Source organism: Pollachius pollachius (genome assembly GCF_949987615.1).
Source record: "Pollachius pollachius genome assembly, chromosome: 9".
Classification (NCBI taxonomy): Eukaryota; Metazoa; Chordata; class Actinopteri; order Gadiformes; family Gadidae; genus Pollachius; species Pollachius pollachius.
Window position 1 is genome coordinate 7,866,781 of NC_136942.1, and position 26,656 is coordinate 7,893,436.

A 26,656-nucleotide genomic window follows, 5' to 3' on the forward strand; every position below is an offset into this window, starting at 1 on the left:
GCATCTCAGACATCGCTTCCTCAGACCACTCTGTCCCCTTTTCTCCCTTTCATTCCAACTCGTGAGCAACGCTAGTCTCCCTTCTCTGCCGAATGCGTTTTTGAAAAAATAGAATAAGAATCAGTTTTTAAAATCCTTATATGTGATGCATGCCTCCAAATCGTGTGATGCGTCGGATCAACTGCGTTTTTTGGGGATAAGATATATATAATAATAATCACATCGTTGGTCTCCCACCATTTGCGCTGTCCTCAGCACAAATGGTCTGTCCCTAAAAGGTAAAAGTTGAACCTTAATTTACTACATCATTAGTTTCGTTTTTACCTCTGCTTTCGCTGTGACTCCATCTTGTGTTGTGAACGTCGGAAACTGACCTCCTGAAGATGGAGCACATTAAGAACATCCTGATTACTAATTCCTCACAGCTGGCTCTGTCCTTATTGCCACGTAATGAAATTTAATCATTTACTTTAAGTAACGGGGAATGAAGTTGTTATTGCAGTGCCCTCTGCTGTTTGGTCAGTCTAATGCTTATCAATTATCAATTCGATTTTCTAGCCAGAATCTTTCATTATTGTTGTTTTTTTACCCATGGTGGTACATTAAACATTGGAAATTGCGTTCAATATATATATATATATATATATATATATGTGTGAATCAGTTCAATGGTCTATTATTCAATTCAAAAGTTAAAGGTCCCATAACATGTATTTATTTATTTAAAAGGGACAATGCACATCAATTGACATTTTCAGTTTAAACTCAAAATGTAAATGTATTTAGTTTACTTATTAAAAAAGCAAATTTCCCTCTGTAGTCCCTTGTCAACACATCATCACCTTACATTAATGAGGACAACTGCAAGAAGGATAGAATGCAGAAAAGAAGGCCGCTGGTGCAGTAGCCGTGGCCGCTGCAGAGGCCGGGGCAGGCCTCCCCGATGTACACGTGGTCCACACCCCAGCTGTGGCGCTCCCCCTGCCCCTCCTTCTGGATCCAGCGGAACTGGGTGGCCCTGAGGTCGAGAGACAGCACGAAGCCATGGGGGGGGGAATACCCAGGAGTAACATGTTGCTGGACTGTACCACTTTCCCACAGGGATACTTTTCAACATACCAAATGAAACCCCTGCCTTTCACCTGCCAAATAAGAGATCTTGCGTCATGCAAACAGACACATAGACATGTCTGCCTCAGTTAATGCACATAAGCCTAAAACTCTTCACTAACCATCGTCCTGTTAAAAGTCACCCTCCATTCTCCAACTCATTTATTGAAGAGCCCCATAGTGAACTCTAAACGTGACCTTCATGAATGTGTAGGGTCACCCTTTCCTCACCTCAATCCTTTCCTATTCAACAAGTAACTGTCAGGTAGAAACATGAGGTAGAGAGTGAGGCAGCGGAAAGCACGGCATCAATACTCACACCCTTCACATATGGTTGCTTACAAACATCGCTGAGCAGCAAGAAGGTTCCAGCACTAGAGGTGTGTGTGTGTGTGTGTGTGTGATAAGGTTAATTCAGTTAAGAGACTGAATTATGGTTACTCATATTTGGCCGTTGTAAATGGGGTATAAGAAAAAAAAAGGATTATTTGAAAATACTGTAGGTTTTTCAAGTTGTATGTCTTGGTGGTGGACAACGTTGCTGAGTCTATGCCAGCAGAAATCCCGCTGTGGTACAGTACAGCAATTAGTTACAACGGGGGATTTCTCGAAACTCGTTTGTCACTATCATTAGTTGTCGTCTGTACACAGATATTTAACAGATATTTAACATGGGATTTCAATTAGGAAATTGAACAGATTTAATCTTTTAATTTTTTTATTGAAAAATAAGAATATTGAATACATTATATAAAATACCACCATGGGTCACCAAAGCACATTATCGACACAAAGCACTCCTTGTGAAATGTTAAATGTAATGTTAAAGCATTACATATACATCTATAGCCGGTTGGCCATTCTCTTAAATAAAATAAATAATTTATGTTGTGTAACAAAATAGAAAGTCTTAAATAGAGTAAAACCCTGCTGTCTTCTCTGTCCTGGACTCATTCCTCCTTTGTAAAGGCCAGCTGTCTCTTCTTCAACAAGGATTCCTGGCGGGGTTAGGACAGAATGGTGAAACTTCAGTTAGGATCTCAATTCAGCAAAATTATCAAAAGAAGGGGATATATTGGATATATTTCAAATGTATATTCTCAAAGATAGAGAGGGATCAAATTCAAAAACAGAATTTTTCATGTTCCTTAGAAGCATGGCTTTGATAATCACATAAATTCCTCCACACGTTTAAAGTGTATGGGGAATGAACCATCATATAGGTCATGCATATGTTAAGAAACGGTTTGCTAACTTCCAGCCGCTCCTCTTCCTCATCTTCGTCTCCCCAGTCTTCCTCCTGCTCCGCTGGGTCGTAGGTGTAGAGAGGAAGAAGCCTGTGACGTAGCTGATCGAGCCTGGAGCCCAGAAGAACACGTGTTGAAGACACCAAGGGTCAGAGTCACAGGTCAGAGTCACAGGTCAGAGTCACACCACAGGTTAGTGTGGACCCAACTCCACAACTCCACTCGTAAAGAGGAGCTCATCATCCAGTTTAAAGGTGTTCATTATTGAATCGGTTGAATATAGGTTTCTAGGTTTCATATGTGTATATTATATATACATAGAATATACGTTTGTTACGGTACCTTGCTCTCCGCCTGAAGTAAATCGCCTTTAAGAGAAAGTACGAGAATGGATTAAGTTTATGATGAGAATGCAACAGAGGCAGTAGGGACACGTCTGAACTTGTGAGAAAGGAAAGGTAAAGTGCCAAGTAAACTTGGCACCTTTATTACACATAAAAAGACGTGATCTCCTCACCACGGACATCAGACAGCCTACCATGCTGGCCAGCAGCACGGCGGCCAGGACGAGGTAAACAGGATGAAGGGTCCATTGGGGTGAAGGGTCAGGACTGGTGGCGTTGGCGGTCAGCGCCATGTCCAGCACCGCGCGTTCCCATCCCCTCCGCTCCAGAGCTCAGCTCAGACGGGGGTGGCAGGTTGGGTGAAGACACTGCTTTGTTGTGGGATCCTGGTGGCGTCGTTGGCGGTGGTTATGGCGGTGGTGGCGGTGGCGGTGGTAGCGGTGGTGGCGGCGGTGGTGGCGGTGGCGGTGGTGGCGGCGGCGGCGGCGGCGGTGGTGGTGGTGTTGGTGGTGGTGGCGGTGGTGGCGGTGGCCGAGGCGGCGGTGGTGGTGGCGGCAGGGTCGCTGAACTCAAACTTTCCGAGACGGAGTAACACTGCTGGGTTAAGAGCTCTGTGTGTCGTGGCTGCCTGCTGTGGCTTGAGACGAGTCAACTGACTGGAAGGACGGAACCCACTCAAGCGGAGACTGGAGTGATACTGGCAGAGCGCTGGGGAACTTCCTCCTCGGAGGGAGGTAGTTACTGTAAGACGTATTAATCCCTTCACTACAGCTCTAGCGAACGCGTACCTGAACATGAGTCAGACTCGCAGTGTGTAAAAAGAAGAGTTGTACGTAGCCAAGGTTGACGTAACTGTACGTGAAGAACACTGAACACAAAAGGAGAGAGAGAGAGAGAAAGGGAGCCAGCTGTTAAATACCTCAACTCGATGGATGGCATTCCAGAGCGAGGAGTGGATGAGGTTTACCCGCTCCTCGTGGTCCAAACGCCTCACTGTGCGTTTCGCGGAAACCGGTTAACATAAGGAAGACATGAAGGTGCTATTAATTAAAATTAGTTAATGCAGTAATAATCAATATTATTTGGCATAAGAGAAGGGTTGACTATTTATGAAAGAACATTGTTTAGAGTAAGGGTTAACCCTAATGGTTCTAAATAATGTATAAATTAATATGATAGTTGACATGGAACACCATAACCTTTTTCAACATGAACTCCATTATTAGGCATAAACACCACACGTTAATGATTACTAAAGCATTAGTGAACTGTTATGTTAAAATGCTAACGCTATATATAGCAATGCTTATTAGCGCATCAACTAATGTTAAATAGTATTAGTATTAATGTTATTAACGGTAGCAGGGTTGGGGGTTCAAATACCTCTTGGCCCTCCCCCTGGCCCCAGCTAGTACTGTATGCCTCAGGGCTATGGAAGACTCTTTAGATAAAATCGTCCACCACATAGTATATTTAGTGTCCATCAACATAATCACTCATTGTGTGAGGGAGAATCCCCGCATCCACCACACAGCACAAAGCTGTTGGTGGACGCACATCTGTGTCTGCGTTTTGTCCCGGCCCTCAGTCATGTCTTCCTGTGGCTTATTTATAACCTTTGCGTCCCCCGCGAGGTGAAAGGTCAGGGTAATAGATCCAAAATTGCCACCAGTCAAGACAATCCTCAACAACGCTACACAACGCAAACGGACCCAGATGTGGTAAATACTATTAAAAAAGTTGTAGCATTCAAGTCTTTCTATCTATCTTTGCTTGGCAGCGGAGAAGTGAACATGCGGTGCTTGTGTTTCTCTGTCTTCGCCAGCAGGGGGAGTGTTGTTGACAGCGACAGGCTACAGGGAGAGAGAGGATGTGGGAGGGAAGGGGGGAGGAGAGGAAGGAAAGGGTTTACAGTCAAAGACTTCATTTCTATTCTAGTTTAACCTGCCGAGCATTGCCGGAGAAACAGCTCCACCGTAATGGATTAGTTGAAAGGTAAGTCCCTGCCAGGAATCAATATAAAATTGCAACTAGATGGTTAGTTAATTGCTTAGTTATAGGGCAGAGATCACTTTCCTTACCCACTTATATTTCAAGTTATTACAGATAGAAAACTTGGACATGGTCATCTGGTCATGTATGATGATGTATATAATATTTAAAGAGCATGTCAAGGTTTTAGTACCTGTTCTTTAACAACAGTAGACTGAGTTTAATCAAATTTAGTTTAAACAAAGTTGCTTGTTTTGTACTTTTTCTATATGTCCAAAAGACATGTTTCCGAAGCATCATGGCCGAACAGTAATCCAACATGCTTTATGTTAAAGAAAGGCCGCTTTGTTTGACGTTTCTCCTGTCTCACACACTTAGCTCTGTGTGTGGCTCACACTGAGGAGCGTTTCCATTTGGAATCCTGTTAATCATTACACCGAGGAGAGTCCTTTGGGCGCGCTCCAGGAGTGAACCTTGCATGGCCTGAAACACCCGGCCTGAACTCCCCACCCTCCCTCTCTTGCTCCGTGTTCCCCAGCCCGGTACCTCAGCTGTGAGAGGGGTGGTGGAAGGGAAACGGAGACGGCGCTGCCGTCCTATCATGTCATCATGGATCCTTCCGGATTGCCATACCCGGCCTTCAGGGCCCTCAGACGGACCCCCCCGCAGGACCAGACAGTCCCTCCCCAGGCGCCAGAGGAGAACCTGTACGATAACATTGATGATGTCATGGTTCAGGGGGCCCTCGACCTGTCTTTGCTTGCCGCTTCGGCCCCGTCTCAGGCGGCCCCAGCCCTCACTCTGTCGGCAGCCCTAGAACCCTCGGCCCCGCCCCCGTCCCTCCTCCCCGCGGCCCCCCGCGGAGGGTTCCAGGCCATGCACGCCGCCGCCGCCGCGCCGGTCGGCCTCATCGCGGGCCCCGGGGCCAGGGAGGGGGGCTCGGACGTAGCGGACGGTTGGCGCCTCCTCCCCAGGCCGGGGCCCCCTCCGGTCCCCCGGAGGAGGCCCCCCCCCCCGAGGGTCGTCCAGAGGAGGTTCTCCTGCGACCTCACGGTGCCCTCCATCAAGCTGAACCGCTCCGGGACGGTCAAAGACGTGCAAGTGGGCTCCTCTCCTTATCTGAATATTGATTTTTAAATATGTTTTATTTACTACATGGACAAAAAGGGTCTTATTACAAGAACAACAAAATTCTTATTAAAAGTGTGTGTGTGTGTGTGTGTGTGTGTGCAGGACAAATGGACGGTCGCTCTCCTAGACGCTCCCCAAGGCAGCACCAGGAGCATGGCGGCGTTCTGCCTGTCAGCGTCCATGTAAGACACCGGCCCGCTCAGCACTGGCCTCATTTCGTTCATTCCTCTAGTCTAGTTCATTGGGAATTTGTGTGTGGCAGAACCCAGTTGTAACAGAGATGCGCGGCGCACTGAGAATGTTGTGTATCTCGTCTGGTGTGATATGTTTATCCCCATTCTTTATTCATTATTTAATAGGGTTAGGGTTAACCCTGGCCCACTGCCCCTTACCCCAACCCCTATGCTAATGCTATATATAATAATGCTTTTTGCTGTATAATCTAATGTTCATTTATGTACCCTTATGTCCCTTTATGTAGCCTTCGATCAGAAGTTTATAGGCACATAGAAGAGGTGTGTGTGTGTGTGTGTGTGTGTGTGTGTGTGTGTGACGGTCAGTGTGTTAAGGTTGGTGTTGAGTGTGTTTCGTTCCCTCCCTGCGCTGGGCAGGCTGGAGGTGAAGTTCCCCCACGGGGACCAGGACTGTAACCCTGGTGTGGTGATGGCCTACCTGGCACCCAGACCCCCTGCCGTGCTGCAGCAGGCCCAGCTCAACTTCATCGTGGCCAGCGACTGGCAGAGCTGCCCCATCCCCTACCCCTGTGCCTGTAAGAGAGCTGACACACGCGCAATAGCTAGCAGGCACACACACACACACACACACACACACACATGTGCAGTCACACACACACACACACACGCGCGCGGTCACACTCTCTCACTCACCCACTCACTCATCCCTTAACACAATTACACACACACACATCCCTAAACAGACACAGACACGCATACGTCACTTAACACATACACACATCACTTAACACAAGTGCTATCAGCCCTCTTGAATAGTCTTGGTGTGTCCATAAACCAATTATCATCACATGCTAATTATCTCACATTAGGCATAAATAGCTCATTCATGGTAGTCTTAGCTACAGGTTTTGCTACTGTACTCCAGGCTCACACCTGCAGTATTCATGTCCTCCAACTATGTTTACACCCTGTCATCTACTGTTAACCATGGAGATAATCCTGAACCCTGGAGGCTTTTTGGGCTTGTGAGAGAATGAGCACTTTGCTCTAAACACACCCCACGTCTTATCGTCCCCCCCCCCCTTCCCTTCCCCAGTGAACAAGACGCCGAGGAACCTGATCAACACCATCAGCGATGTGATGGACATCCCCGACCACACGTTGCCGTACTACGTCCTCAAGCTGTGTGACTCTGAGGAGTTCCTCCAGAAGTATGTTATACTCACATTCACTTTTAGGGGATTTTGCTGCTGCTTTTATCCGAAACAACTTACAACCCTTCATTCACACATTCACGGCAGAGTCCACCATGCAGGGCGACAGTTTATGTTAGCAGTTAGGGCGAGGTGTCTTGCTCAGGAACACCTCGACACTCTAGCTAGGATGAGCCGGGGATCAAACTAGCAACCTCACGGTTTCCATTCAACCAGCTCTACCTCCTGAGCTGCTGCCGCCCAGGACACACCGCACCTGGCTCAGTTACGGTTCCACGTCGACGCAACGCAAGGACCAAGCGGACGCTGCAACGCAGTCGTGAACCTGTTTTGGTTCTGCGTTGGGTTTTAGTGAGCGGACCAATCGCAGCCCTTGCTGCTGCGTCTCACGGTTAACATTTTTGGGAGGCGTATGGTTCTACATCAGGGCCCGATGTCTCCTGAGCTATTGCCGCCCCTCATACTCATTATCTCATTGGCAAGGTCCCAATCACCTGGTCAACAGCTTTCATGTGGCTGGGAGTCTGTTGTCCGTGTGTGTGTGTATGAATGTCCCTTGTGTGTCTTTGTGATTTAGCGGACCACTTAACCACTGAGTCACCATCAGTGCAGCGATGCAGCTGATAGCTGACCAGCCGATTCATACAACTTCTATGGCCCTCTTCATTATCTAAAGAATCTCTCAATGCTGAGTTTACGACCATGCCATCCTTTATACTTGAGTAACACCCTATTTTCATCATCATTTGATAATTTGACCATTTATTTAGTATTAAGCAGATGTGTTTATCAAAAGGACTTTCATTGAGTGTATTTCATGACAGACCAGGGAGTGGCGGGTCATCAACTTGTTTGGTGGACAACCTTCACATTCAGCTGTTTGCTAATACAAGACTACTAAGTTCCAAACATAAACTCTGTTTCCCCAGAGAAGTGGGCCCATTTTCATTGACGTCTCTACACTGACCCAGGATTAACGTTCTAGACTTATCCAACTCCAACCCATCTATGTCACTCTCCTTGTGGAATCATTGCAGTTTTCCACCAACAGCGTGTCTCACGTTATGAACCAACCTCTACCACAGCGACGAAGCTCTGGGCGACCACGAGAGCATCCAGCGGTACCAGAAGTTCAACCAGGACGTCCCGCTACGCCTGCTCCACATCAGCAGCATGAATCGCAGCCTGGCCCGGGACGTGAGTGTGTTCCTCCCCCATGGGACCCTCCAGGCCTCTGCTTCATAACCACACACAGCAGCAGCACACACACACACACACACACATACACACACAAAGCCCTACTGTTGATCATTCACCCAAGAGGAGGGACTGGGGATGGGCCCGCCTACGTCAAGAGTGTGTGTGTGTGTGTGTGTGTGTGTGTGTTGTGTGTGTGTGTGTGTGTGTGTGTGTGTGTGTGTGTGTGTGTGTGTGTGTGTGTGTGTGTGTGTGTGTGTGTGTGTGTGTTGACCCATCACCTCCAGTGTTTTTTTTATTTTTTTACTGCAGCGATCGGGAAGTCAGATATAGATGCGAGTACGCCTTTGCTGTCCTTTTGAGTCTTTGTTGAGGGATAATGTGATGATAATATTTGGCTTATTATTTGATTGTATTTCATGTATAAAAAGACATGCCAAAGAAAGAAGCATGACTGTGTAGTGAAGTATGTCTGTAGCGCATTTCACATGACAGGCGTCGACTCTTAGTGCGTACTGTAGTGAACTGTGCTGGAGCAATGTGCAGCAGATATTCACCTGACATTCACCTGACAGACATTCATCTGTTCCCTGAAGGAGGAGGATGACAAAGCCCCGTGCCATCTTTGCAAATACCTGGGCCCTGCCCTCGTCTTCTCCATCTCCAGGTACAAACACAGGCCCACAAACGGCTTGCTTTTAGATTTTATCTTGGACGTCGCAGAATGCAGGCCATGCATTCAGACGCTTCTTCTGAGCCTCTCTTCATTGCTCATGGTTCAACTGTCAACAGTAGTCTGTTGTGGTTACAAAACACGATCATGTCAACCTGCCTCCATGGCTGTCTGTGTGTCTGTCTATACCCCTGCCTGTCTGTATGGTTGTTTTTCTAACTGTTTCACTTCTTATCTGTCTGTCTGTCTGTCTCCCTTCCGGTCTGTCTGTCGGTCTGTCTGTCTCTCTATCTGCCGGCCCGCCTACTTCCCTGCCTGTCTGTCTGTCTGCCTGTCTGGCTGTCTGGCTGGCTGTCTGCCTGTCTGCCTGTCTGCCTGCCTTTCTGTCTGTCTGTCTGTCTGTCTGGCTGTCTGTCTGTCTGTCTGTCTGTCTGTCTGTCTGGCTGGCTGTCTGTCTGACTGCCCAGTGTGTCTGTGGTTCCAGGTTGAGTCTGCAGGATATGCTGAACCGATACGCCCGCGAGGTCAGGGAGCTTCTGAAGAGCCAGGTCAGTAGACTTAGAGTATCACCTGAGAAGCCCATAGCTTCTGAAGAGCCAGGCGAGTAGACTTAGAGAATCACCTGAGTAGCCCTAGTGCTCTTAACTCAACTTAAGGTCACACCTGAGTATCCCTCGTCCACTAGACTTAACCTTAACCTTAACTCTAAATACAGGTCACACCTGTGTAATCCCTAGACCACTAGACTTAACCTTAACTCTAACTTAAAGTCCTATCTGTGTATCTCTAGACCACTAGAATTAACCTTAACTCTAACTAAAGGTAACACCTTTGTATCCCTAGTGCACTAGTCTTGACCTTGACTCTAACTAAAGGTAACACCTTTTTATCCCTAGTGCACTAGTCTTAACCTTGACTCTAACTTTAGCATACTCCATTAATTGTCATCAGCACCTTTTTCTTTCTGAGCTGTGAAGTCTTAGCCTTTGTCAGTATTACTTTGTTAAGGAAAAACACTTACGTTTGTATGCTTACCTTGGTACATGTGTCAATAAAGAATTTCTATCAATCAATCAACACTGGTCTGGGTGATGAAACCATCGCGGCCGTCTCTCCCAGCTTTACTAAAGACACAAAGCTATTTGGCCAAATAACTTCCTGGTAACTGATCGGCCAAGGAGCATTTAGCGACAACAAATGTGAACAGCAGCATTATAACACTTTGGTCTTTGTAATAACACATTTTGGAAAGTACTTTATATCTTTTAATTATTTGTTCAAAGATTATATTGACAGTTTAGTGAAACCAGGAGAAAAGGCAGCGATGGTTCTATCACCCAGACTGGTAATGTCCTTTAACGTTAACTTTACAGTGTAATAAGTGCATTTATTGATATCCTTATTGTGTAAAAAGTGTTATGAGCCCTCCTTTACATGGTGTTATCCATGTGTTTGAAGCCGTCATTCCCTGTTTGTAACCAGTGTTATCCCTCATTTACATAGTTTAATACAAGTGTTTAATTTCTTCATTCACAGTATAATAAACGTTATGAGCCCTCCTTTACACAGTGCAATACATGTGTTTAACGTCCTCATCCCCAGTGTAATAAGCTTGTTTAACCAGTGTTATGAGCTCTCCTGTACACAGTGCAATACATGTGTTTAACGTCCTCATCCTCAGTGTAATAAGCTTGTTTAACCAGTGTGATGAGCTCTCCTGTACACAGTGTAATACATGTGTTTAACGTCCTCATCCCCAGTGTATTAAGCTTGTTTAACCAGTGTTATGAGCTCTCCTGTACACAGTGTAATACATGTGTTTAACGTCCTCATCCCCAGTGTAATAAGCGTGTTAGTAACCAGTGATTCCTCCCTCAGCATGGGATGAACGTGAAGGTGATCATGGAGGTGGTGCGGACCGTCAGCAGCCTTCTGTGTGGGGTCACCTCACAGCAACTGGAGGAGGCCATTGGCATGCTGAACCGGATCAAACCCGTCCCCCTGGTACGACGAACGGACTACAGAACAACATGGCGGACTTGGCTTTGCAATTCAGATGTGTTTTTGTGTTGTAGTCCTGATGAATGAGTAGTTTACGCTCCAAATCATCGATTAAGTTTAGATGTCACGTAAACACAGGCAGAAAACTAGGATTTCTCTACAGTCAAACCGGGCTTTACTGATGGTCTTTCTACACGGAGGAACGGGCACTGTCTCGTTCCACTGAGCCAGTTTATCATTTCCATTCTGTTTTTTATTGTTTTTCCAGGCTGGTAAAGATATGCAACATTGTGAGATGGGTGAGTGAAGCATTTTAAATCCAAACACGGGGACATCCAAACCAAAAGAGGGGGAGTAAAAAAATGCATTCTTTTTGTTCCGCTCAAAAATGTGTATGCATAGATTATCTGCACACAGGATGTTTTAGTGTCAGCTACCTTCCTCCACAGTGACTCAAACCCTACCCACACTCAGGCATTTCCTATTAACCTTCCCCTTCATTCAAATAAACTTTCTAAAATGACCTTTCATTTTCGTATTGTTTGTTTTCTAACTTCCAAGATAGTTTTCTATGCCCTTTTTTGATGAATGTGTTAATCCAAAAGTGAATTACAAAAAATCATGACAGTATAATGCTGCTTGTGTTTAGATTAGACGGGTACACAAGAAGATGCAGCATTGAGAGATCCAGAACTATGTCCTCAGTTCCTCCTCTGATCGGCTGTGTGTGTGTGTGTGTGTGTGTGTGTGTGTGTGTGTGTGTGTGTGTGTGTGTGTGTGTGTGTGTGTGTGTGTGTGTGTGTGTGTGTGTGTGTGTGTGTGTGTGTGTGCCAGTGGTGGCCCTGCTGCACCAGGGTCTGCTCCAGCTGCTGAAGGTGGTGTTCGACAGCTTCCAGGCCGACTTCAGGGGCCCGGCTCTTGGCCACGACGCTGTGCCGCGCCGCATCGAGGACAACACGGAGATCCTGCAGCTCAACGCCGCGTCGCTCTACAGACTGCAGCCCAACTGGTTGGACAGGTGGGCACACACACAGGCACATATGTACGCAAGCATGCACGCACACACACACACACACACACACACACACACACACACACACACACACACACACCCACACCCATGCAAAGTCCCAAAACCTGAATGTCACATTGAAACACATTCTCGGTTGAACAATGGTGGTGAAATGTGGATTGTCTCTGTCATCCTTTTAGTTTTGATTACTTTTCCATTTCCTGTGTTCTGACACATGGAGGGAAGAAGCTCTGCGAGGCGGCGGTGTCGGAGAACATCAGCACTGCGCTGTCGCTAGGGAACAAGATCGAGTGCAACCGAAAGTGAGGGCATGATTGTTTACAAAATATCAGCGTGTGTGTGTGTGTGTGTGTGACATGTCTGCCTGCTGCAAGAATCCCTGCCATCCTAAAACTGTCCTTTTGGTTTGTCTCTCCAGTTCCTTGTATCTTAGAAGTATGTGTGTGTGTGTGTGTGTGTGTGTGTGTGTGTGTGTGTGTGTGTGACTGACTGATTGTGTTTGTGTGTGTCTGTCATGTGGGTACTCGTGTGTGTGTGTGTGTGTCTCATGTGTGTATGTGTGTCTGTCGTGTGGGTTCTCGTGTGTGTGTGTGTGTGTGTGTGTGTCTGTCAGGTGGGTACTCATGTGTGTGTGTGTTTGGTCCGTCCCAGGATGGTGTTCCCTGTGCTGGTGAACAAGCTGCCCTTTGAGTCCATGCTGAGCTTCCACCTGATGGGCTGCAAGCAGGGCAAGAGCCAGGAGGTTCTGCGCTGGGCCGTGCTCCCCCTGTTCAGCTGCAGGTAGCCCCCGGCCGCAGCAACCGCTGAACACGTTAACGCATTTTGGTGTTGGGAGCACGCGTACTATTACACATCATTCACACAGCCGTCCCTGTGTCTGAAGGCAGCAGCAAAGTGGAAATTGTGTGTGTGTGTGTGTGTACGTGTGTGTGTGCAGGGCCCTCGTGAGCGGGTCTGTGCTACTGGGCATGTCCACGCTGGTGGAGCCCCCGGGGCCGTCCACCCCCTCCCTGACGGACGGCCTCCAGCAGCCCACCGGGGTCATACTACAGGTCAGCCCCCCCCCCGGTGGACACATCACAAACCTATTCCGCCCCCTGACCCGGCGTGGCTAGTGGTACGGTTAGGTGCGGTACGGTTCGCGTTCCCACCGCCAAAAGTGGGCGGGGTCCCGACTTAGCCGCGATTAGCCGTACCTTTTTGTCAGTACTCCTCCGTTGGGGTGCCCAGCGGCCTGAAAGGGGGCAGAAAAGTTGGACAACGACGCTTTGGTTAAAAGCGCCTGCAAAATGCCCTGAATGGGAATGTGTCTCGTTCTAGCTGGACTTCCCAGATGAGTTTGAGTGGCGGTACCGGAGGCCCGAGGTGGTGCCGGGGGCGGTGCTGTTCAACCAGCCATTTGAGGAGCTGCAGAAGAAGATGGCGGCGCTGTCTAAGAAGCACTGCATCTGCTTGTGAGTAGGAGCAACATTCTTTACTTATATCACAGGTTAGTGATGTGTTGGTGGGTTTGACTGCCGGCCAAAGGGTTCCCGCTTCGAATCCCAATGTGTGCAGTCGGACTGTATAAGACATGATAAGATGCCTTTCCTCCGTGTGCATCCATCGGGATTAAGTGTTAATGACTTGACTTAACGCCAAATAACTAAACGGTAAAACGTCCCTTTCAGACGTGTGTTTAAAATTCTTAAGATCGCTTAATGCTTGCTTACTCCCTCGGTTCTCACACTCTGACCCATACCTCCGTGTGCCCCCTCCAGCCTCACGGAGAACGAGCGGGCCTTCCTGTGGTCCAAGAGGCACTGCGCCATGCCGGGGGTCACCTCCCTCCACCTGCTGCTGGGTGGAGCCCCCTGCTGGAAGCCCGAGGACCTGCCCGAGATCTACGGCGTGGTGGACCACTGGCCCATCTCCACCCCCGAGGAGGCTCTGTTCCTGCTGTCGGACAGGTGGGGCGCCCGGAGCGGTCAGGTGACCCGGGCAGTCAGGTGACCCGGGCGGTCAGGTGACCCGGGCAGTCAGGTGACCCGGGCAGTCAGGTGATCCGGGCATTCAGGTGGTCGTTCTGAAAACCTTGTGCTTCCGGAAGAGTTGTGCCAAATTTCACATTTTTTTATAAAAAAGAAGATTGTTTGGTACGATTCTACTTAATTCTGACATTTGGCGAGAGAACATATCAGTGTAATTCAATTCGATTAATGTTTTGGAAAATCAATCGTTGTGCCCTGATGTGATTGGTCAACAATCACAGAGGCCTATGGACAGTGTGGTAGATGTCATGGAAACAAGTAAACGTTCCGATACAAAGCACGTTGTCTCAGCAATTAAGGTGAAACATTGACATTTATGGTTGCAACACTAATTAAACACTATACCCTCGTCAAAGATTATGAACCTACGGGAAATGGTTTGGCTGTGATTAACGATGGAATCAGTTCATGAATCATTAATGAACTGATGTATTCAACAAAACAATAAGACCAAGATTAAAATGCTGCAGACATTACAAAACACAATTCCACCAGCAAGTCTTTGTGCTTTAGATTGATCTTATTGTTATTATTTAATTGGAATATGTGGACTTGTACTGAATGCTCTCCCCTTTTTCTGAACCTAGAACTGTTGTACATTTGAGTCACCCCCACACACCTCTCGTACGCACTTATTGTATGTATGTACGTCCTGCCACTTAGAAATAGTACTTAACATCTTGTAGCACCTTATCCTAGCTATCTTTGATGTGCACGGGGAATGGGTTAACCTAGTGATTGTTAGTTCTTGGCACTTAGTTCTATGAACATCCTTACTGTACCAACAGCAATATATTGTTTCTTTTTCTTCTCACAAACATACTTATTGTTTGTCGCTTTGGATAAAAGCGTCTGCTCAAAGACCTTAATGTAAATGAATCCGAATATTTTTAGTATTAGTCGATGAATTCCTGTCCCGACTCCCGGTCCAGTTTTCAGGACCCCACGGTGAGACGGTCTGCAGTGCAGCTGTTTGAGCAGCTTTCCCACGGACAGCTGGAGGTATTTCTGCCACAGCTGGTACAGGTAGGAACAACCCCATCTCCTTCCCAGGGCAATGTCACCCAAAAGATTAGCGTAGAGTAGAGATCTTATTTTCCAGTATAAAACAGTCGAAAGAGGACTTTATTCAGCAGTTGTAATCATTAATTGTCTTAACTTATTATACAGCAGTTAAGCAAGGCAAGGCAACTTTATTTATATAGCACTTTTCATACACGAGGCAGACTCAAAGTGCTTCACATAGAAGTTCCCACTTATTTCATTGGACAAGAGGCCTTCCATGAGTGTTGATATAGAGTAGAACAGCACTGGGACTTTTAACTAGGCATGTATCAATCCATTGTACAGGTGTTTCTCATAACAGTTGATTATCTCATAACAGACTATTAGATTGTAGGCTGTCAAAAGCGTCTGTCAACAGACTCTTATTTAACTGTCAATAAACGGACACGTTCAGATATATGACCACGATACAGAGCATCTGGCCTGCAGCAACGTATGGACCTACACAAGGTAGAGAGCCAGTGTGCAGGAAAATGTTTGTGTTGCTTGGTAACAGTACAGTACCAGTCCAGCTGCGGAACTAATTAATTAACACATTATAACCAGATGTTGTTTATTAACTCCTCGAGGTCAGCCAGACTGACGATAATCAAGGCTGTGATTATCGTTGGTCTTTCATTCGTTCGTAGGTCGAAGCGAAAGGCAGAGTGCCGCAGATTCACAGCTGATATTAAGTAGAACAACTCCCTCTGGTGTGATGTTGCTTAATTTTACATTTCTTATTTAAATGATCCTTTTACATCTTTAAAATGTGATTCCTGCCGAAATCAAGCTCTCTGAACAGCCTGTATGTGTCTTGATGATATTTAATGTGGTGCTGTAGAGATCCGCTCGCCTAGCCTTGAGTGATGACGGCGGTGTGTGGTGTCTCTCCCCTGTCAGGCCCTGAAGTATGAGTGGGAGCTGGACGGCGCCCTGGTGATGCTGCTGCTGGACAGGTCTCTGAGGAGCATCAAGATCGCCCAACAACTGTACTGGTGAGCAAGGCCATGCTGCAACCATCATTACAACAGTAAAGTTACCGTCCTCTGATACCCAAATACAACACAGTTTTAGGGTGATGAAGTAGGCTGGCTTTACTGTTTGGATATGGATGGATGGATGAGTACTTTATTCATCTTAAAGGGGAAATCTGGTCCAATATTAATATAAAAAGACGTGATAATAAAAGTAAGAATACAGTCTCGGCAGAATCAATCAAGAAGTAAACCAAAAAAACAAAAAACATTTGTGTTTACCGCATTAATTGCGACTGGCCTTAGAGCTTACTGCACACCGTTTTGTTCCCCAAAAGTCTTCACCATAGTCTGTCTCGTCTTTGTGTGTGTCTGTCGTGGTGGTGGGTCTGTCTGTCCTGGTCGTGTATTTGTCTGTCCTGGTGGTGGGTCTGTCTGTTCTGATCGTGTGTGTATGTCTGTCCTGGTCGTGTGTGTGTCTGTCCTGGTGGTGGGTCTGTCTGTCCTGGTGGTGGGTCTGTCTGTCCTGGTCGTGTGTGTCTGCCCTGGTGGTGGCGGCGGCAGGCTGCTGGTGGATGCCATGCTGGACGGGCCCTACCAGGCCTGGCTGGGGAAGGTGCTGGCCGCCCTGAAGCACTGCCTGGGCCGCGCCCTGAGGAAGGAGCTGGAGCAGCAGGCCCAGCTGGTGGTGCTGCTGACGGAGGCCGCTGAGAAGGTCCGCCTGGCCGACAAGACCAAGCGCAAGGTACGGCGCCCGGCTTCTCAGTCACCGCCTTCACCACCGTCGGCACCGCATCTGATTGTTTGAGTGTCCGACGGTTTGTTTGAGGGTCCAACGGTTTGTTTGAGGGTCTGACTGTTTGTTTGAGGGTCTGACTGTTTGTTTGAGGGTCTGACTGTTTGTTATAGGGTCTGACTGTTTGTTATAGGGTCTGACTGTTTGTTAGAGGGTCTGACTGTTTGTTTGAGGGTCTGACTGTTTGTTTGAGCGTCTGACTGTTTGAGTGTCTGACTGTTTGTTTGAGGGTCTGACTGTTTGTTTGAGCGTCTGACTGTTTGAGTGTCTGACTGTTTGTTTGAGGGTCTGACTGTTTGTTTGAGTGTCTGACTCTTTGCCCCGCAGGAAGTGCTGGAGAGGGAGCGGTGGAAGGTCAACGACTTCTTCATCGACGGGAAGACGTGCCGCCTGCCGCTGGATGCGGCGGTCGAGGTGAAGGGGGTGGACGTGGAGGTAAGGAGAGACCTGCTCAGGACCATATATGGGCTCGTACATCAGGATGCATCATGGGATTTATTTGTTGGCGATTCTCCGCCATTTTGAGAGTATTCAAGAGAGCCGTAGGACTCTTGAGAAGAAGTCATCTCCAAATTATGACAACATTTATATTTTTGGCATTTAGCAGTCGCTTTTATCCAAAAAGATTTTCAAGACGTTCAAACCAACAGAATAACGGAAATCCCAATGGTCCTCTGCTCCCAAAATGGAGGCGATGCGATATGACATTGTGTCGCACAAACCCTATTCTGACCCTGGAGGAGAGTGTGATGCTCTGTGCTCTGTGTCTCCTCCAGGCCTGCAAGTTCTACAACTCAAACGCAGCGCCACTCGACATCTCGTTCATCAGCACAGACACCCTGGCCAGGAAGACCAGGGTCATCTGCAAGGTGGATATTAGTACCTTGTATCTTGACGTTAGGGAGCCGGGTTCAACCACCCAAGGGCCTCTGTAGCTGATAAGGAGACCATGTGACTGTGAACGATAACGACGATCATAATCAAATGATGGCATGAACTGATCATGATAATGCACTATCGCATGCTATCTTATCAAATAAAGAAAGTGTGTGTGTGTGTGTGTGTGTGTGTGTGTGTGTGTGTGTGTGTGTGTGTGATTACATTTATTGAGGTGACGCTTTTGTCCAAAGCTACAATACGTGCATTCAACAATGAAGATGTAACCCAAAAGCTGCAGTGGCTTTAGCGTGTGCATTAAGTTACCAGTGTGCCCCAGTGACCCAGCGGTTGTGTTCCTCCAGACCGGAGACAGCCTGCGGCAGGACGCGCTCATCATGCAGATCGTGCGCGTGATGGACAGGCTGTGGCTGGAGGAGGGGCTGGACATGCGCATGGTCACCTACAGATGTCTGTCCACCGGGAAAGACCAAGGTCAGCAGAATCTTTAATCCGTCTGTTTGCATGATAACCCCCTTATTCATAGGCCTGCTATAGGGACAGATGTCCTCATGTAAGTGTCTTTACCATGTTTACCATTGCATTAAGCTGTCACTTTCAGTCAGGCTTTTAGAAGTCACTTCTTGTCCGTCGTCTCTTTCTTTGAATTCATATTTGTACGTTAAAGGTCCAATATTAGACCACCAGGTGTGATTAGGAAATCTGCCTCTTCTGACATCACAAATGGACATGTTCACCTAGATGTATGATGGACACGACCACTTGTGATGTCAGAAAAGGCCGATATCTGAAACGGCTTGTAACGACTAATCACACTCACAAGTGGTGGTATAATATGGGACCTTTAATAAGGAGCAGGTGAGGTTTAGGGCATCGAGCTCAAACCCAGGACTTAAGGATTGGGATCGGAACACCCTATCGACTCTCCTGTGGTGTTCAGGTCTGGTGGAGGTGGTGAAGGACGCTGTCACCCTGGCCAAGATCCAGCAGGAGTGGGGGCGTGGGGGGGCTCTCCGACATGACACCCTGGAGAAGTGGTTCCACATGAGGAACAAGACCAAGGACAGCTACGATGAGGTCAGACCCTAGCCCCACCATGGCTTTAATTGTGAGCAGTGATTGCTTAAGATGGGTGCTATGGGCATTATACGCCTAGCGGCCATTTTGGTTCTGATAGCTATCTGAGTGAAGGGGAACTGAACAGACCTGGCAGCCATCTTGGTTCTAAGCAAGCTGGGTGAAGGAACTGAATGGACCTAGCAGCCATGCTGGTTCTATCTTGGTTCTGAACGCTAGGCAGGGCTTGGGGGATCTGAATGTGGTATTCCTCAGATAGCATTTAGATCCAAGTTGCCTCTTAGATTATCATAAATCCATGCCGAGCGGCCGACTCGGCCAGCCAGACCTTGACGCTCATTCAACGTGTTGCGGTCGTCTCGGTGCCCGCAGGCCGTCCTCAACTTCCTGTACTCGTGCGCGGGCTGGTGTGTGGTCACCTTCATCCTGGGCGTCTGCGACCGGCACAACGACAACATCATGCTGAAGCACAGCGGGCACATGTTCCACATCGACTTCGGCAAGATCATGGGCAACGCGCAGAAGTTCGCCAACATCAAAAGGTATGTTTCAGGTCATAATAATTAATAATTCATTAAAATAATTCATTTAAAATTATAATGAAATATATATCAAATGAAATATACTTCAAATCAAAGTTGTGCAAACATATGGAAATGGATCAAAAGACTTCAAATAAGCTCCATCTTTGGCTTAATATTTCTTCTATTTAGTCATCTAAGCAGATGGTTTAAAGCGATATACAGTGAATTCTGAATTCCTGCCTCCATCAGGTTGCTGGTAGGTGTTTGGGCATCGTGCTCTAGGACATAAAAAAACTGCAGACACTGGGAATCAAACCCAATACTTATTGGCTAGGGGGGTCCAATCCCCCCCTATCCTCTGAGCTGAGCGGTGTTGTGGAGCTATAGAATACAGCAGTGTTCTGATGCTCATCTAGTTGCTGTTCAGCATAACAAGCTCAACTGACTTAACGTGTGTGTGCGTGTGTGTGTGTGCGTGCGTGCGTGCGTGTGTGTAGGGACCGCGTGCCTTTCATCTTCAGCTCGGAGATGCAGCACTTCATCACCGGGGGGGGCCGGGACCCGCAGGGTCTCCATCGCTTCGTGGAGCTCTGCTGCGACGCCTACAACGTGATCCGCAGACGCTCTGCCCTGGTTCTCAGCCTGCTGGAGCTGGTACGCCCACCGCTATCGTTAACCTCAGCTGCACCTATATCCTCTATATCTATAGCCCTCACCTCAGCCCCCCTCTATATCCCCTATATCTATAGCACTCACCTCAGCTGCACCTATATCCCCTATATCTATAGCACTCACCTCAGCTGCACCTATATCCTCTATATCTATAGCCCTCACCTCAGCCACCCTCTATATCCCCTATATCTATAGCACTCACCTCAGCTGCACCTATATCCTCTATATCTATAGCACTAACCTCAGCTACTTCTATATCCTCTATATCTATAGCCCTCACCTCAGCTACACCGATATCCTCTATATCTATAGCACTCACCTCAGCTACATCTATATCCTCTATATCTATAGCACTCACCTCAACTACACCGATATCCTCTATATCTACATGACTAACCTCACCTACCCTCTATATCCCCTTTATCTATAGCTGCCCTAACCTCAGCTACCGCTATATCCCTTATATCTATAGATACACTGACCCCCCCCCCCCCACCTGCACCATCGTCCGCTATCCTCTAAACCATCTCCTATAATTACACTAATGTCAGCTAAACAGCGATATCCCCATTATTTATAGCTAAACTAATGCTGTGTGTGTGTGTGCGTGTGTGTGCGTGTGTGTAGATGCTGGGCGCCGGGCTGCCAGAGATGAGGGCCATCGCTGACCTGCAATACGTTCACAACAACCTGAGGACTCAGGACTCAGACCTGGAGGCAACCTCCTTCTTCACCAAGTGAGTCAGCAGCAGACACAGGGTCGGACCGCACAACCTCTCCCATTGGAGGCCCGAAACACTACTAGTCCTTCCTCAATACCTGCATCATGGAGGTTAGACATGAACCTACCTTAACACGCCTAATCTGGGATCCAGAAGTCCTACAAGATGACAGCAGAACTTCTGACACTGTAGTCCTACTTTGTTACAGCAGAACTTCTGATCCAGATGTTCTACTATGTTATATGTAACCCCCGGGAGAGACTGCTCAGAGCACGGGCCGTAAACTAAAAACCAAAAGGGTGGAGTTACCATACCAAGGGAAACCTATACAAACGAGTGGATAAAGCTTTTAGAAGGGACTTGACCAAGTGTAATTCTACATATCCCTCCTTCAGTACCTTGATTGGTCAGAAAAGTCTTCATTCAGATTCTAGACAAATATTCTAAAGTCAGGTATCTCAGACTGCAGCACCCCAGCCATGTGTCTATCCCCCCAGGAAGATCAAGAAGAGCATGGACTGCTTCACGGTAAAGCTGAACTACCTGAGCCACATCCTGGCCCAGGGCAAGAAGGAAGGGGCCGCGGCCCCCCCTTACAGCCCGGGCCCCAGCAGCATCAGCAGCAACAGCAGCTCCAACATCCAGGAGGTCCTCATCGACAGCTACAGCACCAATGGCAAGACTGTGGTGAGTCCTGCTTCTCCGATCCCCATCGGTCCAATAGATTGCAGATTGTAGTTAATACATATTAATAAATAAATTACATTTTATTTTTGTTTTCCTGCACATGATTAGATGCTCGGTATACAATGGGCTTTGTGCTAATGTTTGTTATCTATTTATCCCGAGACACATTTAGGAAGAGTGTAACAGTGATGTCGACCAAATTAAGTAATTTTTAGCTGATGTGTGCGTGTACGTGTGCGTGCGTGCGTCTCGGCTGGTGGTTCATCTTAATGAGGCTCTATACAGTACAGTGAGCCGTGTGGTTGTCTGAACCCTTGCCCTCACACCAGCGTGTTGTGCCACGAGCGGGCTACCGCTGTGTGCACTTCTGTACCACGAGTCTTTGATCAGATGTGTGTTATCGGTGGTCAGGCTGAAGCGGCTGGCTGCGCGGGCTGGAACACGTGTCTCTTGAGAAGACAGGATTGGCTGCAGCTACAAGGCTTCTCTACAATGCATTGTTGAACAGGCTGGGGAAATGATCGCTGTTTCCAATTAAACAGGAAAAAGATACAGACATAGGAATACAAAGTATTCTCAAAGGATCTCCTGAGCTCAGGGCATAAGGCGGGAGGGAAATGAGGGGTTGTGTTGCATACACTAATGTATGGACGCGATTGTGCGGCGCAATTTGTCTGTAACTGCACTTGTTTTTTGCTATGAAGATTATACCTGCACTATAATTGTATTCTTTTTTTATTCATGCTGAAGCCTTTACCAAAACAGATTTCCGCAGGGACAAACAAAGCAATCTTTAATCTCCTCTTTAGTTTGCTGCTTACACAGAGTAGAAAACCTTGCTACTCTACATTTACAAGTGTCTGATATTTCCGTTTAAGATGGCGGAACCAATCGATTTTTCTATTCCTTTGCTTTCATGGGCAGACCTTTGAGGTGAAGGTGACCATCGACGATGGTTATCTGAACATCAAGAAGACCTTTGGGCAGTTTGAGCTGATTCACAAGCAGCTGCAGAAACACTTTATTGCGTCTACTCTACCGCAGTGAGATGATGACTCATTCAGTCACAAATACACACGTACTCACTCACAAATACACACTCACTCACTCACGAATACACACTCAAATCACTCACGAATACACACTCACTTAATCATGAATACAAACTAACTCACTCACGAATACACACTCAAATCACTCACGAATACTCACTCACTCACGAATACACACTCAAATCACTCACGAATACTCACTCACTCACGAATACACACTCAAATCACTCACGAATACTCACTCACTCACGAATACACACTCAAATCACTCACAAATACTCACTCATGCACACGCACGCAAGCATGCACGCACGCACACACGCACGTGCACACAGGCAGTTCCCACCATTCTCCCTTTCTATGATTTTTGTTTTGTAACCTGAGGCATTTTTTCCGTCTCTCTCAGGTTCCCCTGCTGGTACAGAATGTCCTTCAACCCGGGCAGGAAGATGAGCCTGCTCAATAAGTACTTCAAGGAGCTGTTGAACGGGCCGGGCAAAGGGGTAAAGTCTTCCCGTTATAGGGTCACACACCGATCACATGCTGAACAACTAGTCACCCAGCGCTGTCTGTCCCTGCTCCCCACAGAATGAGTTTGTCTGCAGCTTGTTACTAGACGGGCCCAAGACAAGTGAAGAAACTCCAATCAATGGTAATGGTAACCTTTGCGTAAAACCAAATCGAATCAGGAACCAAAGCCGTCCTTTTCTTCAAAAATGAAAATAGATAAATAAAATTGTGATTATTTTGTGCCCTTCCTCTTGGCTACAGGTTTGGTAGTAGGGTGTGGGGTAGGTTGGGGGTGTGTGTGGTAGGGTGTGTGTGTGTGTGTGAGGGGTTGCGTGGTATGGAGAGTGGGGTATGGTATGGGATGTGTGGGGTATGGGATGTGTGTTGGCTCATATCTAAATTAGAATTTAGATATGAGTCCTAAATACATTGAAATGTCCTGTTTTGTAGAAGGAAGTCCTCAGATCCAGCTCTACATCACGTATGCTGAGAACAAGCTCTCGGTCATGGTGAAGCACCTGAAAAATATTGTAAGTATGTGCTGCTTCTCCCATAATGCAATGCAGTAATATTAAGGGGGTAGTTGAAATATTTCACATTGTTTGTGTGAATGTATCTTATTGGCCAAATTCATGCATATATTCATTCCATTTTGTTATTCAGTATAAATCATTTATACTATTTCGACTTCTATCTCTGGGTAAACTGGTCTTTATCAATAAAATGTATTATAATAAAAATAAATGTTGTCATTAGATTCATTATTAAATGATACTTCCACTGCCTTTCCATTTGTAGTGTGTTTCTATGATTGCTACTCCACGAGTGGTCTCTGCGCTCACATCAGCTCATCATTAAGTCTATATTTTGCGACATCATATTCTTGTTATCGGACCAGCGGATGGCCAACGGCTCCAGCCCAGACCCCTACGTGGTGCTGCATCTGAACCAGGTCCTGCAAAAGCCCCTGAAGAGGAAAACCAAGGTGGTCCGCAGCAACATCAACCCCACCTTCAACGAACTGGTAACCGAACACCCAATGAACATGTGTACCTCGTTCTGCCACAGCAGGGTGAGGCAGGGGAGGAGGGCATGATAGGACTTAGTTTTATCGACCTTTGCCTCCTGGCGTAGTTAACACTTTCCCGTTCGTAAAGTTCTTCCATGGGACGTTTCACCCCCGCTCACAGCGATGTGGGTGTAGCAACAGTTATGGCCCGTATCTGAGTTACAATAAGTGGACTCTGACCCGCAGTACGTTCCCAGGCGGTGTAAATCCACATCCCATAATACCTTCCCACCCTAAAAACCTTTATGATTGCCGTATATAGACACCCATCAGTGGCCAAACCAGCTTGTTTGAGTAGCCTTTGGTCGTAGGCTGGTCAGAGAAGTAAAATGAAAAAGTGTACGAACAGTGTGAATTTGATTGTGGTGACTTTAACATTATGTTACGTATGATAAAAATATATATTTTATCCACAGCTAGAATACCGTGATGTCACGGTGAATGAACACACAGTGCTGGATGTGAAGGTGAAGAGCAAGAATAAACTGGTGGCAGCCACCAGCATTCAGCTGGGGGATCCGTATCTGGACCAGGAGAAGTGGCTGCTGCTCTGCAACTGTTAGTTCACCACTAGCGCCGCTAGCTGTAGTGACGGGATGCGGCCACAAGAGGGCGCAGCAATATTACAATTCTCGGAATGTCGGAAAGGCAACACATGGGATTCCCATGGAAACTCCTGACGGAGTTGGAGAACAGAACAACCGCACTGAAGAATGGAACTGTGGAGTTAGGAGGCTCATTCGCTGGCAAACCCCGCACGCTCCTAGCACACTGGTTCTATGATGTTACGAATGCTGTTGGGAAGCAAGAAAAAAAGCAGCAAAAAGAGACGGACCACTGTGATTGTATTTATCCTGGACCTGCTGACCCGTTTTAGTTGTATTTTCTCCTTTTTCTGTTTCACCTTTTTATTTTTTAAAGGGCACTCCTTAATCTGACTGCGATGCAAGATGAACTTGGGGGACGGAAATTAATGAAATATTCACGAAATAATTCTGCACTGAAATTACTGTTTGTTTGCGTGTGTATGTGTGTGTGCATGCGTGAGCGTTCCCTACATTCCCCTGGGGTGATCAGGAGCGTGGGTAGTCTACGCTTTGGCCTTTTGAGTGTTGTATAATGAAGTAGCACGTGGGTTGTGATGCTCTCTGGGCGTCGCGGGCTTCTCACTGTCTAGACAGGGTAGCAGCACCTGTCTTCGCTCAGCACACTGCCTTCATGAGCTCCGTGTCTGGTGGGTGTCCAAGGGGTTGGCTGCACACTGACCCTCACCTTCACCCCGCCTGTCTCCCCTCAATACAATCCACACTTCATCTACAGAGGTGCCCACACACACGCACCTACTTACTGACGCAAACTGTCAGTGCCGTGCGTATCAGACATGATGATGATGATGATGATGATGATGGATGTGGATAGACATGGACTGCACTGGATTCACTCCGTCCTCACCATCATCATAATGTACTCTCTATAGACCTCTGCCATTCATTTTAATCTCACATCCAAGTCGGATGGCAGGCGAGCGCCCATCCGGATGAAAGGTGCGTTTGCCTTTTTTTTGCTTCGTATTTGTTTAAACCAATCACGTCGCCGGAGGCGGGACTCTGCGAGCGCTTGATTGCCGAACCATTCATGTTTAAACAGACACCACACACTAACAAGTGTCTGCAAAGGTTACTGATCAACACCGTGCAGACTGACCACTGTAAAAAATACACGGTCTGGTTATGAAAGCGTAGTCCACTTGTGCGGATGAGTTTTCTTCGGTCTAGACTTCTGGTTCCCGGCCCCAGTAGGTTCTGCTCCAACATTGTAGTATCGCTGGATCCGAGGTTTACTATTCATATGACTTTCCGTTTACTTTTGCACTGGAGACCTTGCTCCTCACTGCAGCCGTGTTGCATCCGCCTCACAGCCTACTACAGTGTTTTGATGTGGTGCTCATACATTGTTAATCCCGACCGCGGGGGGACTCCCTTCGTCTTATTGTCCCAGCATTAATAATGTATTCACACGTGGTTTTTGCACATGCGATTGCCGTCTTCAGAGAGCCATCACACGAGTCCCCCCCCACCCCCCCTCTGATACTGCCTCCTTATAAATGATTCATGTCCTGCTCCCGCCTGCTATTCTGCCATCGAATCATGACCACGGCCCGTTAGTGGTGAGCACACAGAGACCTTGTATAGATTAGTGTTCCTCTGAAACCGTAAGGATCTATTTTACTGATGTTTGTTTTTTTTTGAAGAATTAATCTCTGCTGCACCGGCAGAGTCAGAGACTATGTGGCACATTTATCCTCTGAAAATTAAAGGGGGTATTTATATCTCTGGGGAAGGAAGAAGTCATTTTGTCTTTAATTCTACTGTTTGCGGGGCCACCAGCTGTAGCCGTGGTGAGGTGTTGCCGCTGCTGACGGGAGCTGTTTTTAGGAGCACCACACAAAGACGAAGAGGGAGG

At 47.2% G+C, this 26,656-nt stretch overlaps 2 protein-coding genes across 2 annotated transcripts; one reads left to right on the top strand and one right to left on the bottom strand.

Annotated features, from left to right (window-relative positions):
* Positions 1 to 1,816: 1,816 nt before the first annotated feature.
* LOC307081127 (small integral membrane protein 29-like) lies at positions 1,817 to 3,050 on the bottom strand. The gene is made up of 4 exons (XM_079744179.1): positions 2,875 to 3,050; positions 2,700 to 2,725; positions 2,366 to 2,468; positions 1,817 to 2,108 (listed from the first exon to the last, which is right to left on the bottom strand). The coding sequence occupies exons 1-4, from the start codon at positions 2,992 to 2,994 to the stop codon at positions 2,061 to 2,063; spliced, it is 297 nt and encodes a 98-aa protein (XP_079600305.1). The 5' UTR covers positions 2,995 to 3,050; the 3' UTR covers positions 1,817 to 2,060.
* Positions 3,051 to 4,628: 1,578 nt separating this feature from the next.
* Positions 4,629 to 26,515, top strand: pik3c2g (phosphatidylinositol-4-phosphate 3-kinase catalytic subunit type 2 gamma). Its single transcript, XM_079743882.1, has 33 exons — positions 4,629 to 4,696; positions 5,232 to 5,794; positions 5,927 to 6,006; positions 6,436 to 6,593; positions 7,115 to 7,229; positions 8,318 to 8,429; positions 9,026 to 9,096; positions 9,587 to 9,650; positions 10,981 to 11,106; positions 11,372 to 11,402; positions 11,938 to 12,121; positions 12,316 to 12,438; positions 12,788 to 12,916; positions 13,074 to 13,188; positions 13,457 to 13,590; positions 13,897 to 14,085; positions 15,099 to 15,192; positions 16,114 to 16,208; positions 16,752 to 16,932; positions 17,311 to 17,418; positions 17,760 to 17,852; positions 18,225 to 18,354; positions 18,821 to 18,957; positions 19,330 to 19,499; positions 19,979 to 20,135; positions 20,781 to 20,890; positions 21,373 to 21,562; positions 22,487 to 22,605; positions 23,021 to 23,117; positions 23,203 to 23,266; positions 23,575 to 23,654; positions 24,023 to 24,148; positions 24,610 to 26,515. The coding sequence occupies exons 2-33, from the start codon at positions 5,303 to 5,305 to the stop codon at positions 24,754 to 24,756; spliced, it is 4,221 nt and encodes a 1,406-aa protein (XP_079600008.1). The 5' UTR covers positions 4,629 to 4,696; positions 5,232 to 5,302; the 3' UTR covers positions 24,757 to 26,515.
* Positions 26,516 to 26,656: the final 141 nt, after the last annotated feature.

What these genes read in the sequence shown, in the direction of transcription:
- LOC307081127 (XM_079744179.1), bottom strand. Translation starts at nt 2,994, where the DNA reads ATGGCGCTGACCGCCAACGCCACCAGTCCTGACCCTTCACCCCAATGG. An exon ending in TACTTCAGGCGGAGAGCAAG is followed by an intron (nt 2,469 to 2,699) that starts GTACCGTAACAA and finishes TCTGGGCTCCAG; the next exon opens with GCTCGATCAGCTACGTCACA. An exon ending in AGGAAGAGGAGCGGCTGGAA is followed by an intron (nt 2,109 to 2,365) that starts GTTAGCAAACCG and finishes TAACCCCGCCAG; the next exon opens with GAATCCTTGTTGAAGAAGAG.
- pik3c2g (XM_079743882.1), top strand. Translation starts at nt 5,303, where the DNA reads ATGGATCCTTCCGGATTGCCATACCCGGCCTTCAGGGCCCTCAGACGG. An exon ending in GGACGGTCAAAGACGTGCAA is followed by an intron (nt 5,795 to 5,926) that starts GTGGGCTCCTCT and finishes GTGTGTGTGCAG; the next exon opens with GACAAATGGACGGTCGCTCT. An exon ending in TGAAGCACCTGAAAAATATT is followed by an intron (nt 23,655 to 24,022) that starts GTAAGTATGTGC and finishes TTATCGGACCAG; the next exon opens with CGGATGGCCAACGGCTCCAG.